The 16300-nt window shown below is 46.9% G+C and overlaps 1 protein-coding gene across 1 annotated transcript; it reads left to right on the top strand.

The window, feature by feature from the left end:
* The first annotated feature begins 1896 nt into the window (after positions 1–1896).
* CD8A (CD8 subunit alpha) lies at positions 1897–8312 on the top strand. The gene is made up of 6 exons (XM_086463657.1): positions 1897–1942; positions 2522–2881; positions 3480–3569; positions 4115–4231; positions 5808–5838; positions 8258–8312. The coding sequence occupies exons 1-6, from the start codon at positions 1897–1899 to the stop codon at positions 8310–8312; spliced, it is 699 nt and encodes a 232-aa protein (XP_086319783.1).
* Positions 8313–16300: the final 7988 nt, after the last annotated feature.

Raw genomic sequence — 16300 nt, 5'->3', positions numbered from 1 at the left:
GAGGAGATGCACTACGTGCTGTAGTTAAGCATCCAACTCTACAGCAGAGTGAGAACCTAGTCCTGACTAATGTTTGATCCATCCTCATTTGCCAGCACGTTCACTTCCATTTGAACCATACTGAAAAATGGGAACCAAGGATTTTCCTACTTTGGTCTTGGGAGGGTTGTGCTTTTGCAAATGCTTTTGAAATTTCGTTTTCTGTGGCTGAGTTGTAATAGTGATGGAAGTGGCAGGGGCGGGGGGGCACTCACACAACAATCCTGATGGATGGTGGGAACCAGCTCACTTCAGCATCTCAGAAAACACAGAACTCAACTGTAGTCATCTATGAGGCAGCCCTGAAGTTTCAGTTCCTCATCTACGTTCCTCCATCAGCCGGTGAAGACAGGCGCTTCCCAAGAGCAGCTTATCCCATTATAAAGGGAGGATGAATTCTGCTTAGGATAAGGAGAATAAACAGCCCACCGAAACCAGGACCTTAGCAAGTAGCATCCCTTAATGTCTCGTCTGGAGATGGCTGGAGAGCTAAGAGGTTACGGTTAGCTTAAGTCTGACATTCACATTTGCATGATGGGATTTTGAGATCCAGACCCTTGTAAAGTTGTTTAACTGAAGAAACCTATTTTCTTGTTATTTTGCCGAAATCTGCTCTGTTTCAGGTAGACACCACAAGTATCACAGCCTCATGAAGGTATGAATTTCACACATCTCAGCAGGCCTAACAGCAGCTTTCCTCGCTCACCCACACACTTCAATGCCCAGTGAAATAAACCCAGCTCCTAAACCATTTTCCATAGCTCATCTCTAAGTAGCAGCCACAATAGCAATTGCACCAGCGTCAGCAGCACCTGGTTTCTGACATAGCCAGGAAAAGGGGGCTTTCATTGCAAAGAGGCAATCGAAAAACACCTCACACAGAAAAACAATCAACAGGAAGGCCAGGAAGTGTCAACCAAAGAAATAAATAATACACCAGCCCACCACCTCGCGGCCTGGTGGAACTGCTGCTGTTGTATGTGCAAAACACCAGGAACTATCACCCATACCCATGTGCAAGTGGCCGCATTGGGGTGAGGCAGCAGCAAGGGCCCTCTTCGTTGTAGCACGCGAGGGTTTTTCTTGGCAGGGCGGAAGCCCCTGTGGTTAGAGAAGAAAACCACAAGATGTTAAAAAAGAAATAAAAATGCATACCTCTGGGGCATGGGGCTTTCTTGGTGGGTTTCAGGTCACAGACCACCTGCCTTGCACAAAGCAGCTTTTGCAGAGCGATTGCAAAGAAGAATTGCAAAGAGAACAATGGAGCACCTGAAGAACTCAGCTGTGTGTCAGCAACGCATGTGCTTGGAGATAAATGATACATGCGGACCTATGCCATGAAACACCCGTGTCTTGCTTGCTGGGTATTAAAATACGGTGTGCTCATGCCAGCACGAGACCCCTTGAGTGCACACAAGTGAAGGCAGCAGAATCCCTGCCAAGAAACACAACCTGGGGCCTACAGCCAAAGCATGGGACTTGTCCGTGACTTGTGCGAAGCTGGAGCTGCTGTGAACTCCCAGGCAGCAGGGAGACAGCAGGCTGCGGTGGCTGACCCTACCTCAGGCACGAGCATCATCAGTCCACATCTCTAGGGAAGTCATCCAGGCAAAATCCTTGAGGCAACATTAAGAACTGATACCAAAAATTGAGCCCAAATCCTGGATTAGTACTGAATTTCTTCAGAAATCTTTTTTTCCTTCATTTTGCCGCGGATGCTGAACACTGTCTCTTTACCCAAGAGGGTCCTAATGACATCACATCCTCTCTAAAGAGCAACACAGCCTCCCAAATCAAGTGAGAAAGATTACCTCTGCTCCACCCTCCGTCTCCGAGGACGGCCACCCCTAGGAGAAGATGGTCGGGTCTCCTGCGCTGCTCCTTCTGCTCGCTCTGGGGCTCTGTGAGTACGGGCACAGGGCTGTGCATCACCTTCACCGGGAGGGGAAAGTAAAACCCTTCCACTGAATCCAAGAAGTTGGGCTCAATAGTTAAAGGGAAAACAAAAAGCAAACCCAAAAGGCTGACTTTGAGGTTTGCTCGGTAATTGTGGAAGTAAACGTGGCATAACCTCAGCCAGCGTCGGGGAGCCAGAGGGGTGGCTGCAGCATCATGCACACCGGGAAGGAAGCCCTCTTGGAGAAGTGGTTCTGGAGGGGAGGGAGAAGGGGAAAAAGGGGTGTTTAGCAGTCAGTGGGTTTAGGGAGTCACTTTGGATTAGTTGGGAAGGGGTAACATCCCTGAGAATGCAGCTGAAAGGCTTTTCTGAAGGACAGCGCCCATCTTTAAAGCCCGGGTGGCCGCTTGCTGGGCAACCTCCGTGTACAATCCCAGCAAGGACTCCAATAAAACCTTAAAGTCATCCAGACAGCATGGTCCTCCCTTTGCATTTGGCCTCGCACCCTGTGGACAGGGAGTGAGGTTTGCCTGGAGGGGACGTGGCTCTTCCCGAGCAGTTCCCACAAGGATTTCTCTCCCGCAGGCTGCCCTGGCCAGGGGCAAAAACCGAGCATCAAGTTTCGTGACAGAGGAACCAGGCACCCCCAGGTGGGACGGCGGCTGGAGCTGGAGTGTCAGACCTCCAAGGATGACAACGGCATGTCCTGGATCCGCCAGGACAAGGGTGGGACCCTTCACTTCATTGTCTACATCTCTTCCCTGTCCCGGACCACCTTCAAGGAGAAGGAGAGGACATCCACACGTTTTCAGGCGATGAAAGACAACGGGTTCTACCGGTTGATAGTGAAGTCTTTCACACTGCAGGATGAGGGGAACTATTTCTGTCTCGTGAACAGTAACCAAATGCTGTACTTCAGCCCTGGCCAACCTGTCTTCTTCCCAGGTCAGCAACATCTCCACCCAACCTTGCTTAACTCTGCCAAAATGCCCGGCACCTCCTGCCTGTGCTTTTTTTAATCAGTTGCCTCTCCCACAAACCCCATTTTCCCTGCTTGCTTGCCCAAGACATCTTGTGACCAATGTCTGAGTCCTCCTGCCGGAGGCTCCCTGCTTGCTGTCTCTTCTCATGGTATCGCTCCTGGTCAAAGGCAAAGCTGACCAGATAGACCCAGCATCACCTCCCCATCCCCACTTCTCTATCCCATTCATGGCTTTGAAGGGATAAGACTAAAGCAACGTCCACCAACCCCTCCTTCCTCACCTCACATAGGTCCCGAAAGTCCTATCAGCCTCAGGGTCCTCAGGCTTTCTGAGGCTAGCAGCAGAAAGCAAAAAACCCAAGGAGCCTGCAGCTCCTTACCAGGTCTTGGAAGACCCTCTTTGGGGGAGTCAGCATCCAAAATGGGCTCTATGAAGTCCCCCTGGACCTGAGCTGTGCTCTGGCCACAGAAGCAGCTGTGCCCTGGCAGGGCTGGGAGAGCAGAAGAGAGCTATTTTATTGTGTTTCCTCATATGCTGTATTCATCCGTTTCCACTTACAGTCACCACCACCGTGGCACCCACTACACCAGGACCCACCACCCAGCATGGCATCAACACAACGGGCTCCTGCCTGAAGACCCCGAATTCAGGTAGCTCAGCTGCAGGGAGGGAGAGGGGAAGAGCTGGGCTCTGGTCCACTGGTACCAAGGGGGATCCTACAGGCATTTTAGGATGGTGCATGGGGTGGAAATCCTTAGAGCTTTATCAGAGTTGGATAACTAGGTACCTGCAGCTGGAAGAATTAAACTCTAGCGTTTCGTCCCACATAGGAAAGGCTAAGGATGTAAAAAAAAGCATAAGCATGTCTCATGCCTTGGCACACTGCGAAGAGGTGGAGGGAGGGTAGAGCCTTGGGGGCTGGGGCTTGTTTTAGCCTCAGCAGGGGACATGAGGAAGCTTTTGGGGACACGTCCTCCCTCAAGTCCCCAAGAAAATGCTGAGAGCGGCAGCACTGACGAAGGCCCAAGTGCAGACTTGTGGACATTGCTGGTGAGCCCAGGGAAGCCCTCTGCTTCACCTCCAGCCTTGCTGAACGCCAGGCAGGTCCCTTGGCCGGTCCCTCAACTCCACCAGAGCTGGCCATAAAACCAGCTGTGAGCATCTGGTGGACCTTTCCTCTTCTCTTTTCCTGCAGGGACCAGCAAGGAGAAAGAGATGAAATTCTTCTGTGACATCTTTATCTGGGTGCCCCTGGCAGGCGCCTTCCTCCTTCTCCTCCTCGCCCTGGCGGCCACCATCATGCTGTGTCAACGTAAGCCTCACTCTTAACCCCTTGTAGATCCTCCTCTAGCCTGAAACTGCAGCCCTGTCCTTCAGCAGAATGGATCTTCTAGCTATCCCCGTTACATAGATATTGGATAACCAGGTACTGTCAACCCAAGAGATGGACCACTGTTAAAATCCATGTCTCTGTTTTCCTCATCAGTAGGCTTAGGCTGAGAAATAATTACCAGCTCCTACAGTACAAGGAAGAAAAATAGATTATAAATACAGAAAACTTACTTTATCAGACTGTGTTGGTTCTACCACCCTTAAATTGTCGTATCAGAGAGTAAAAGTACCAGAACCTGAAACACTTTGACAATGTAGGGAAAACATGCTCCGGCACAGGGCTTGCAAATTCAAATACCGATACTCCTGTTAGAAGCTCAAGCTGTAATCAAATGAGCAACTCCATTACACAGGTTCAGAGACTGCTACAGATAAAGCAGTAGTGCAAAATCTGGGTAGGCAAAAGTCCTCTGACAAAATTTCATGTTTGAAATGTCTTTAAATCACCCTGAGCAAGCGGTGAGTGCAAATGTATTTAAATCAATTTAATGTTCGCTGAAACCAGCTTAACTTTCCAGTACCCCCAGAAGTTACACTGATTTCATTACACTGGCTCAGCTCGTTTGCCTGGAACACCAAAGTGTTTTGCTGCTGAATTAATCTAACTCGGTCCTTACTGACCCCGCAGCCTGGAGCTGACGTGAGATTAGTTTACCAGCTGACCCAGTTAAAAAAAGTACAATTTTCAGCATCCTTCAGCCCTGAAAAGTGCTAATCACCACAGTCGGCAGCGATAGGAAGAAATGCATGAAAAAAACATCGAGAAGCTGCAGCCAAAATTCATTCTTCCCGAGGGAAATAGCTGACGATGCAGCACAGCGCCCAGAGTTGGTCCAGTTTCCCTCTGAAGTCACCAGGAGCCCTCCGTGGGCGCTAGGACTCCCCAGTGACCTGCAACATCGTTAACCTACAAATGCCACTCAGTGATTTACTTCTGTCTTTTAAGGCTGATGTGCATTGTCAGTCAAAAGCCATCAGCCACGACTAATTTCTGCAGCCGGCAGCTCCAGCCCTCAAGGACAGGTTTTTACCTAGCACTAAAATGAAGGGCTGGACATTGTATTTCACTGAATACACCCCAAAGTAGCAATGTAGATGATAAGACAGGGAGGAGTATCGTTCAGCTTGGTTGCATGCTGCGCGGTGTCATTGCCGCTCATCTGTTGTGGAAATTAATTGCCACCCATGGATTTTCAGCAACATGCCAACGTCCCTGGAGACAGCAAGAAAATAACTCAGTGTTCCCCAGCTGACCCTGCTGCTGTTACACATGTGAAAATTCAATACATGAAAATACTTAAGGGGATTGCTGGGGAAACGTGAGCTGCAGCACCGCTCCCTTGAATGGCTTTCCTCAAAAATAAGCTTGGTTTATTCGTTGTTAGTCGTAAAGATAGCGAGCTGCTAGGGAACGCCAGCCCTACCTTGCTGCAGCGCTTCTTTACTGAGCTGTTACATGGTGTCTTGGAACTAAAACATTTTCTTTTTTATTTTAGAAACCAGAAGACGAAGATGCAGATGTAAAAGGTTAGGAAGTGACAGGTGTTGACTTCTTTTTTCTCTTGAACTTGGCAGCATCTCACCCTCAAGTGATAAAGCGGGCAGGTGCCAAAAAGCAACCTAAAAACTCTTCATCTGACATAAGGTGGATGGGAGGGGACTGTGTAATGAATTAAGGGCAAAAAAAGAGAGATAAGATTCTCTTCTCCTGCATTTGTTCTAATATTAAGTAATTCTAACCACCGAGCACTGACGCTGCAGTAGCTACTAACCAGAAAGACAGGAGGTGTTTGTGCCAGCCTAAAAGCTTTGGGCATCACCTGATGCTTATAACTAACATCGCATTTGCGTGCTCTCAGCGCACTGTCCCAACTTCAGCCTGGGGCTGACCGTATTTCATCCCTTCCCCTCTCCAAACTCTTCATTTGATTTCACTGCCGGACCTTCAGGTTGCGCGCAGGGACCAAGTGCGAGTTGCTGCACCCCAAATCCCCTTCTGCACACTTTGGACCCACATCAACAAGGCTTTGAGCCTCTGTTTCCCCAGCAGGCATTAAGTAGCAGAGAGGCTGATGCAGCCTTAGATGACTTTCCTGAGAAACAGCCATGCAGATACGTATAGCTTTAGAGTTAACTTATTTTCTAGGGCAGACAGCAACCCTTTTTTTATGCTTTCCCTCCTGCCTCCCCAACCCACCCATCATCCTGAGTCACCGGGAAAACACTACCCAAGTAAGAATTGCAATTTGCCAGTTTGGGACAAGAAATGCTCCCGCCTGCGAGTAACCGAGCATTTTGCTTCTGCAAATCGACCTCCCAACGGCCCGTTTCTTCAGTTTCTTCACCTCTCCTGCTCTGCAGCAAACCAGCTCTGCGGCTGTTCGAGCCTTGTGCCGAGACTGCACCCTGGGGCTCGGGGCAAGGGAGCGTTCTAGCACCGAAATCCCCGCTACTGCTCCGGCCAGGCCAGCGCTGGGCTAGCACTTGGAAAAGCTGGGTTGCAAGAAAGTTTGGAACAGTATTGTCACACCTCTGGAGCCTTATTCTCTGCAAGTCAAGCATCTTTTAAGATTCAAATTCCTTGTTAGACATGCATGGGTTTCATAGTAAAAATGTAAATGGTTTTTTAGTTGTCCAAATTAATATATTCACTCAGAAAGAACCTCCCTCCCCTACGTTAACAGAAAATGGATCCCTACAATTCTTTTTTGTTTGTTTTTTTAAAAGCAGAACGCATCAGAAATCATTGCCTGAATAATAAGTGTTTAAGGGAAGAGGCCCCGAGCGGCAATGCCTTCTGCCCTTCGGGTGCAACCTGCCTGTGTACAGATCAGAACACAGCTGCTCCCACAGACCTGCCTTCTCTTTTACCCGTCTGAAAAAGGGAGCAGCCTGTCGTTTTTATGATGGATATTTATTATATCCAGCGCTCTTCTGATCCTCGTCTGGCTTTCCAAGGGTAAATGATAACAAAGGCTTCTTCTTGCAGCCTTGTTAAGGACGGTGCTTGCATTCTTCACTTATCTCAATCCCTGTGCAAAGATGTTCTGTCCCTGAGGGGGGAAAAAAAAAAAAAAACCACGCTGCAGAGCTCTTCAATTTTGCACCGATGGAGCGGTTGGGTTACAAGGGCCTCAGGAAACCATCTCACCAAGGACAGCTTTCCTTCGGCAACGCTAACATGACAGAGTTCTGGTTTAAGCAATTGTAGCATATTTAAGCTTTTATTTAGAGAGGAAATTCCTGCTGCTCTGAGCAGTTCCCACTTATTGAAATGAAGCTCTTTGGAAGTTAATAGTGCAATTCACTCAATTAAAGTGTGCCTCAGGATCTGGCCTGGGATTCTTGCTGGCAGCTGAACGATTCATTTTCCACCACAAATTAATCTTCAGTGAAAACCAGTGCCAAATCTCCTACTCATTAAATCAGCATAAAACTATCAGTTGCTGGAAACCAGTAATTTCTGTCATTTTGGGAGCACGCTGGTTGTCGAGAAAGCCTCCTTTTAAACTCCTCTGCAGGAAACTGGTTTGCAACAAGAAAAACTCTTTATGAACTGATCACAGCTTCCCCAACCCAAAAAAGAAGCCCCGAGCTCTTCTTTCTTCTTTCTTCATTCCTTTCTGAACGTGGAGAAAGGCTTGATGAAAAGATAGGAGGGTGCAGAAGTCAGAGGTAAATTTTTAAAAGACACACCCCCCTCTTTCTTTTTTTTATTAGTGTAACAATTGATTACCAGTTTACCTTAATAAAGTCCTTCTACTGGCTGTCACTAGTTAAAACGTTGGCAGATCCTCCACTAGCACCCAGAGGATTTAGGAACACTTTGCAGGCTGCTCTTGGGAGGTCTCTGGCTGCAGACCAAGGCTAAAGGAGCTGATCAGCAGCCATACATTAATTGCCTTCCTGTTCCTTTCACATTAATCAAAACCTTTTCTCTCTCTAGATCTGCAAACGGGAAACCCAACGTGAAAGACAGCGTGCCAGGCCGACACATATGACCATCTACATCTTCTGGCTTCTGGATCAGCCCCTGAGAGCCGTCACCACGTAAGCCATCACCTACGTTATCTATAACGCTACTACTTCTCATGCGCCCTACCCGGATGAATTTGAAAAGACAAGATGGAGCAGAGACACGTGGACAGCAAACAGGCACTTTTTCTGTGCACTGCATGCTAAAGCACAGCTCCTTCCCAAACCTGAGGTTTTCAAATTAATTCCCGAGGCCAAGCACCATCTCTACTCCCAACGATGGAGCTCTGCGGTTCAGGCAAAAGAAACGGGTCAGTTCTGACGCCGACATGTATCAGCGATAAGCTGAGGAGAGACAAGGATATCAGCTGGACCTTTGCTCCAGGGTGGGTGATATTTCTTTCTAAGATGCAGCCAAAATCTGAATTTGCTACAAAATGACTTAGAAATAAATGCCCTCACTCAATGCACCCTCTTTTTGGGGTGCCACGTATCTCCTACGAGTCGTACTGTTTCATCTAATGCCACACAAGGCTGCACTGAGAAGGTAAATGCGAATTAAAGAGCCTTACGTTTTAGGTTTTTACAGTCCTGGGGGCTAAGGTTTACTCTTTTTCCTCTTCCTATCCTTGTTCTGCTGCTAGCCCCACTTCCACTGATTTCAGCAGTTTTGCCTGAGCAAGAAAGGCGGGATTTTCTCTTTTTTTCTGGACGAAGTGGCAGAGCAGTAAAAAGTCTTGGTTACTTGCTTTGGTTAAGCAGGACTTTTATCATACTGACCTGGGACACATTCATTTACTACAATGAGTCCTGTTTTTTCAGCTCTGTATTTGATGTATTTCCTTACTACACTTGCAAGAAATGAGAAAAAAAAAAAAAACAAAGCATGTTTCTAATCAGACTCAGTGATGCTTATTTCTTTGTTCAGTTCCTAGCCTCAGAAAAGCTATAATCCTTTGTGAAAATAATGAGGGTTTGAGGAAGTCTTGGGTAAGGGAAAAGCCAGTGATTTATACACCAGCCTGAGCTTCAGGATGCCAGAGTTTAGTTTCCAGCTTACCATAGCCTAAAATAATCTAAAAGTGTCTTCCCAGGGACTTGCAAGATGGGCCCCGTAACACTCCCTCATCCCAGGGAGGTGCTTTGAAAGTGAATGAAATAAAGACTCTGGAGGTTCTCAGGTATTCTTGCCAAGTGGCTGATAAAAACCTGGGAAAAAAAGAAAGCAAGCCTTTGCTAATCTCCTCCTCTGCAAACAAGCTGGGAAGGAGAGAAATTCAGAGAGAAAGTTTTTCCGAACTTAGTTTTTTGTAATACTTAATAAAAAAAAATAATTAGGGACTAGGTAAGTGTACCTAAACAACAGCAGCCAAATCCTGAATGACAACTGCATGTGTCTACACATTCTACAAAGAAAAAATAAACAGAAAAGCCTTAACATTGAAATGTCTACGAATTCACTGACATTAAGAAACACAGACATATTCAGCCTGTGAAGGGTGACCTCGTTCAAGCCCCAGGTGTTAAGCTGGGGAGAAGCGAGGGTCTCAGAGCACCTGCGGTGCCAGACTCTGCCCCATCGCAGAGTCAGCCTCGGCACCCACGTGCAGCTCCATTTTGACAACAACATGAAGCAGATCTTCTCACCAACCTGCTTCTAGGCAGGTCCAACCTTCAGCCCCACTAATGTTGCGTTACCTAAATCAGTCCGATCTCATCCTACAGTCAGCTCTAACCATGCTGATGAAAAGCTTGTAACTTCTCTCCCTCTCTCCCCTTCTCTCCCATAAGCATCAATTTTATTAGCTTGTCCCTTGCTGACTCAGCTTTTACCAAAAGTTTTCACTTACAAAGCCTTAACTCGTCAAGCGTTTCTGCAGAACAGCTTACAAGAGGTAGGAGCATCGCTGCCCCGCTGGCAGCCTTCTCTGCAGCTCTCTCCTCACTGTTCTCAATCATTTTATCCTGGGTTTTCACGTTACACTAGAGCTTTGGTCTACATCACGCCACATTCCTGTAACCCAGGCTGTCAGGCGATGCTCCTCCTGACCTGGTGCTAACCCCTAAACCTAAATCCTCTTCCAACAGATTGTCTCCACACTCCCACAGTGACCTTCCCCTCCCACTCCAGCTCTTTTAAATGGTTTTGTAGAAAGACGGCAAAGTGACCTGACTGTTTGCACCCGTTGGTGTTTCCCCACAAAAGGCCACATATGCATGGGAAGCATTTCCTTGAAAACGCATTTTCTCTAGCACAGTAGCTGCATGTGGCACATGACACACACCAAGATTAAATATATAAACATTGAACAGAAAACCTAGCAGAATTTGTCTGTATTTTACTCCCTGTAAGCTATGCTATTCTTTCAAATGAAATTATTATTATTTCGTGATCCACAGGTTAAATATTTATTGCCAGTTTTACTACTGCTATAAGAGCCTACAGAGGTCAATCCTGTGGTGAAATAAGATATATTATTATAAGATACAATATTTCAGTAAGATGAACATATGTGCAACATTCCTCACTGCAGAAACCACATGGAATCCTAATGCAGGATAAACAGAGCAAAATAATAACCCCAAACAATGTAAAATACATCTATTTGGGCATTACTAACTACTGACAGTACTAACAGCAATGCTCCACTGGGCAGCGCTGCACTGAGCTCCCCGGTCCTGCAGCAACATCGATGCAGCCAGAGCCCTCCTGGCCCTGCAGAGGAAGGCAGTGAAGAACTGGAAGCAGTATATGTTTGGTTAGGTGAGGGGTTTTTTAAGTCATCTTCATTTGCACAGGAAATCAGCATCTAGAAAAAAAATTACAACACTGACAGTTGTAACTACCCTCCTGAACACAGCACAAGACACACTGCACAATCGGGGCTACCAATTTTTGACTTCTAGTTCAGAATCACAGAGCATCATTGAGCTCTTGTAAGCCCAACGACAAACTCGGGCGGCTTTGGGATGCCTCCTGCCTCCCTCTGCGCTCTCCTCACGCTGAACCTCCAACCCACGCTCCGCAGCTTACGTAGCGCCCCGGGGTATGCCCTGCTCGGCACACGCCTCGGGAGCCAGCGTGCATCCAGGTACGGCAAACCCACATAAATACCGACCATCGCACAACTGCCCGCGGCAAGGAGTATCGACTGGTTCAAACTCTGGTTCCACAGCCAGATGCCTTAAAAGAAACCAAAGAGGAAACCTCATCTTTGAAGATAATCAGAGACTTCGTACATAAATTCATGAACCTAGCAAGTTCCCAGCAGTTTCAACACTCCAAAGAAAGGACTTTGATCGTAATATTGCTGCCTGTAGCACGGTCCCTCTTTAGAGGGTGTGTTTCACATAAAAGAAAGCCCAGCTAATGGACACATTACCAATTCTCCTGCCTGCCAGTTTCTGGACAGCATCAGCACAGCTGTAAGCTGGGAGGGCACGGCTTTTCCCTGGGTATAATCAAGCTATTAAAAATACATGACTGCTCACTGAACTCTATCGGCAGCCTTCAGCTTCTTACTTGCTATTAGCCAGACATCATCTTCTATTTTTTATCTTCATCCAATTCTTTGCATCTCTTTCAAACATAGATCTTGGTGATCTCCGATTTTGGTCCTTAGATCCGCAGATGGCCAAAGAGATGCATCACCCAAACTCCATACAAAGCTTGGCTGCAGACTGCATATGAAGTACCAGTAGAAACACTACCCCTCTGTACCATTGTAACTGATATCATGAGTTAGCATAAACCTATTAAAGAATTAATTTAAAAAGCATATCCAACTCTCCACCTGTGGACTTTCTGTGAGATACTACAAGCACACGTTCATGGACCGTTGTCCATCTTGGGACACCCAGGGGTAAAACTTGTTCATGTGCCTCTTCCTACACAGCCTTTTCTATTTGTGAACCACTGCGATGTAAATGTTTTCAAAACACATCAAATACACTGGACTGAACTGCTGTGATTCCCCATTCGCTATGCGACCAGCAAAACCACCTCTGCAGAAGGTCAGAAGGCTGAGGGAACAAGAGGAGACAGCTTGGGGCACACACCAGCAAAAGCACTTAACTCTTCTTTAGTCACTGTCCTGAGTTTCACGCTGACTACCCTCAAAATGAGGAACACGTCGCGAGCAGACACATCCATGAGAAGTTTGCTTCACTCCACCAGGCTGGCTTCACCAAGGAGTCCTCCAGCAGAGGCGGTGACGCAGCGCAGCTCTCCAAAGCAAGACTGAGCTTCCTTCGCCAGCTCTGCCTTCCACACCGTCCCGTGATCGATTCACCTTCCAGTTCAGGTCAGCTGCAGCCAGCACTGCATCTCGGATTTAAACCTACAGCTCAAGAAGGCCTGTTAAGTTTTTCATTTACATGTAAGGCTGAGGAACAATATTCTTCATAATCAGCTTAAGAAGACCTGGATTTTCTTCGCAAGACAAGCATTTACCTTTGCACCCCTACTGATAAGCTACTGATAGAAGGCAAAAACCGAACCACATCTTCTGAACCAAAACCTTAAAAACTAGATGCAAATGTCAGCGCAGCAGTGAGAATGGAAGGAGCCGAGCGCAACACCAGCCCTGCTGTAGAGGTGAATGACTGACACAGCATCAAGCAAGAAGGCATGTAGATGCCTCTAGCAAATCAAGCAAGATCAGAGCAAACTCGCCGAGTTTGTGGTTGAGTAGCAACGTCTGGGCAAGAAGTCTGGCCTGCTGCTTGCACCGATAAAAAGAGGACAACTGGTTGAGCTGGAGTCTAGAGAAGCAGCTCAAGGCTGCTCGTTTCTCCACGCAGGAAGCTCTTGTGGGACAGGCCCTACAGATCCGACAGCTTTTTGCCAATAGCGTGTGGAGGAGGCTCCAGGTCACGCAGTGAGGCAACTGCACTGGGTGCAGAGGCAAAGGCTGGAACCTGTTACCGGCTAATATGAGGCAAACAAGGGTCTGAGATATAGGAGGACTTTCAAAGAGAAGTGGAAGGAATAAACTTGTTCCGAGGTGGACAGTTACCTAATTGTGGGGTTGCTCAAAACTCTCAGAAGCTGATGGGCTAAAGGCAAATCACCTAGGAGCTGAACACCGCCTGGTGGAAAGAGTACGAGATTTACAATTCTTAAGAAAAAAAGAAAGAAAAAAGGGTATGAGACAGTCACCAAAAGCCCTATGAAGCTAAGGGAAGCATCAGATGCCCCCCCCCCCCCAACACAGAGCATCCAGAATTTGCTGCCTTTGTCAGACACCTCTTTCTACCCCACACAGCCCTTCACTTACTCCAAAGCATTTTCTGACTGATAAAGGATTTTGATGAGTTACATCAGCTCTAGATAAATAATACAGCCAAGGCGACCCCAGAAGAGCCAGTAACTGGACTGGTCAGTTAAAGCCACTTTGTCTGTCCAAGCCTGTGTCTGACAGATGACCTGTCACAGTGAAGGCACCTGAGCTCAACCCAGACTCCCCAGGTAATGCTGTGGTGCCTGTTGTGCAAGTGCTTGGAAGTCACCCTGTAGAAACCATACCCTTGCTGCAGTGCCTGCAGCATTCAAGCCAGAAAAGCAGAATAAGGCGAGGAAAGAATCACAGAAATCTCTGGAACAACAGTAAAGAAACAGTGAAATATGACCTTCCTGTAACTAGGTTTCTGAAATCGAATCTATTTGACCTGCAGGGTCAGCACGACCTACCCATCACTGCACTCCCACCCTGCGCTGTGCTGAATGCATTCAGTACGTACGATTTTTGTCACAGGACACCCATCACATCTGCTTATGCTCTACATTACTGGAAGCCTCCTAGGTAATTTAGAAACTTTGGAAAACACTGGAATTTACTCTCAGTTCTGAGGGGAGGGAAAAATGATCAGACAAAATAGCTGTGTTCGTATATTTAGTTCCCCCCCTCACATGCAAATGTTTCATGGATGACGCTCAAGACTTGAACTGAGACACTATTTGCACTCCCCCATCCCTTTGTTTCTTTAGCCAAAACAAAGGAAACCTCACAAAATAAAAGGAAAAACCTGACACTCGGTAAGGCGGAAGAAACCAACAGCAGCATCACCAAGTCTGAAAATAAACCTGAGGCAGAGGAAATGCAGGAGAAAAAGGGGACATCCCTTTCACAGGCTGAATTCAGGTAAGCTTTGCTCACTCCAGTCCAGGTCACACCACCCACCAGCTTCAGCACCGAGTCTTTGTTCCAGCCCGCACTGGAACCGTGCTGTTTGCCTACATTCAAAATAACCCTCTAGAATGTGAAAAATTTTTAGTTCTAAAGTGACAAGAGGACCAGGACAACACTGCCAGGGCTTTTGCATTTGCATACACAGATAGAGCCGTCCTGTAAAGAACTACTACAAGTCAGCGTGAGCTGAAAACCCCAGCTCCTGCACACAGGCCCAGCAGGATTCAGTAGGAACTTCCAGCAGGCTGTAAATAACTCCGGTTTCCCTAGAGGGCTGCTAATTCAGGGCAAACACGAAGTCATAAAGGAATATTAAGTCACTCTTCAGTCACATATATATGTTTTTGTAAACCCCTCTTCCTTTAGCTCTATTAGGGCTTGAATTAAATTCAGAACGGTAATGTAACACTACCTTACAGCTTTACTCGCTGCAGATCATTACTGCCACTCACTTTTTTCCCCCCCTTGTTCTCAAAGCAGCTTTCCCTACACTGCAGGCTCCTGTTCCCAAAGGAAAAAGTGCAGGAGTTGGGATGGATTAAGGAGCATGAATTTCTTTCCCCCTAGAGACAAATCAACCTCTGCAGCGATAAGCACAGAAAGGAAAACAGTGTCTCGCAGTGGGCAAACAAACCTTGCAGGGAAAAATCTAACCCAAACTTACTGTGTTAAACTTGGCTAGCTGGCTCTCAGTAGTCACAGATAACTTCAAACTTAAATTTTATCAGCAGCCATCGTGTAAAATGTTAAGAAGGAAGAATGAAAGCAATAGGATGGAGATGGGTCTAAGTTAATAGGGAGCAGAAGCTCCAGCTCATTACTTGTAACACAGCTTTCACCGCAGCTTCTACGCACAGTAATTAACCTGACTTGCAGATAAAAGACTGAAATCAATACGGTATTTCAGTAAACACTGATTTTTAGCAGGGAAGATTGTTCAGCCGTGTCTACTTGCAATGCGTAATGCTGAAACCACTGCAGAAAGTCTTTCCCTAATTAAAAAAATACTTCACAGAGCAGCCGATCAGCAGGGTACTAACGGGAGGCGAGGACGGGAGCTTTGTGTTATGACAGTCACGGTACTACAAGAACGATCACTGCCTTCTGAGCTCAAAATGGCTACGTACTATTTTCATTGCCTACTACCCGTTTTTAAGGTTTGATTATGTTTTATACCACCAGTCAGCCTCGAAACCCCACAAGAACACAGCACAATAGATTTCCTATTTAAGACATTTACTAAAATTCAAACTCTCTGGGAGTTAATATGTCTATTAATAGACATAGAAATAACATTCACAAGCCACTGCTACGGAAATCGTATTTATAACCACCCATTACTTTCGGAGCACCTATAAGCTAAACCTTTTATACAAGCACGGTCAAAAACTTCTTGGCCTAAGGCCCATCCGCGTTCCTGGCTGGCACACTTGTTCCCGCGGAGCTGCTGCTCTGACACGTTTTGGGAAGGAGGGGGAAGCCCCCGGCGCAAGCCCCGCGCTCACGACGCAGCAGCTGCACTAAACTGCACTTGCTGCACGAAGGGACTAGTTACGGGCTTCGCAGCCTGGTCCAAAAGAGCAGCAGAGACAGGTCTCAGATACCACCGTGGCTTCCAAAGCAAATCCTTTTATTTTTTTTTTCTTTTTTTTTTACTATGGATATTCCCCAACCCTGTTAGAGAAAATGGATGCATATCAGGTGCTAACTGCATTTTAAATAGGAAAACCTCAAGAGTATTCTTCCAGTTTTCCCCATGCAAGCGCTTTCTCTAGCTACCAGAGGAACATCAGGCAGCAGCGGGAGACAACTTGCCTCACCCC

The sequence above is a fragment of the Leptosomus discolor genome, chromosome 4 (assembly GCF_034619465.1).
Source record: "Leptosomus discolor isolate bLepDis1 chromosome 4, bLepDis1.hap2, whole genome shotgun sequence".
Classification (NCBI taxonomy): domain Eukaryota; kingdom Metazoa; phylum Chordata; class Aves; order Leptosomiformes; family Leptosomidae; genus Leptosomus; species Leptosomus discolor.
Note: the sequence above shows the minus strand (reverse complement) of the source record. Positions and strands in the feature narration are given on the sequence as shown.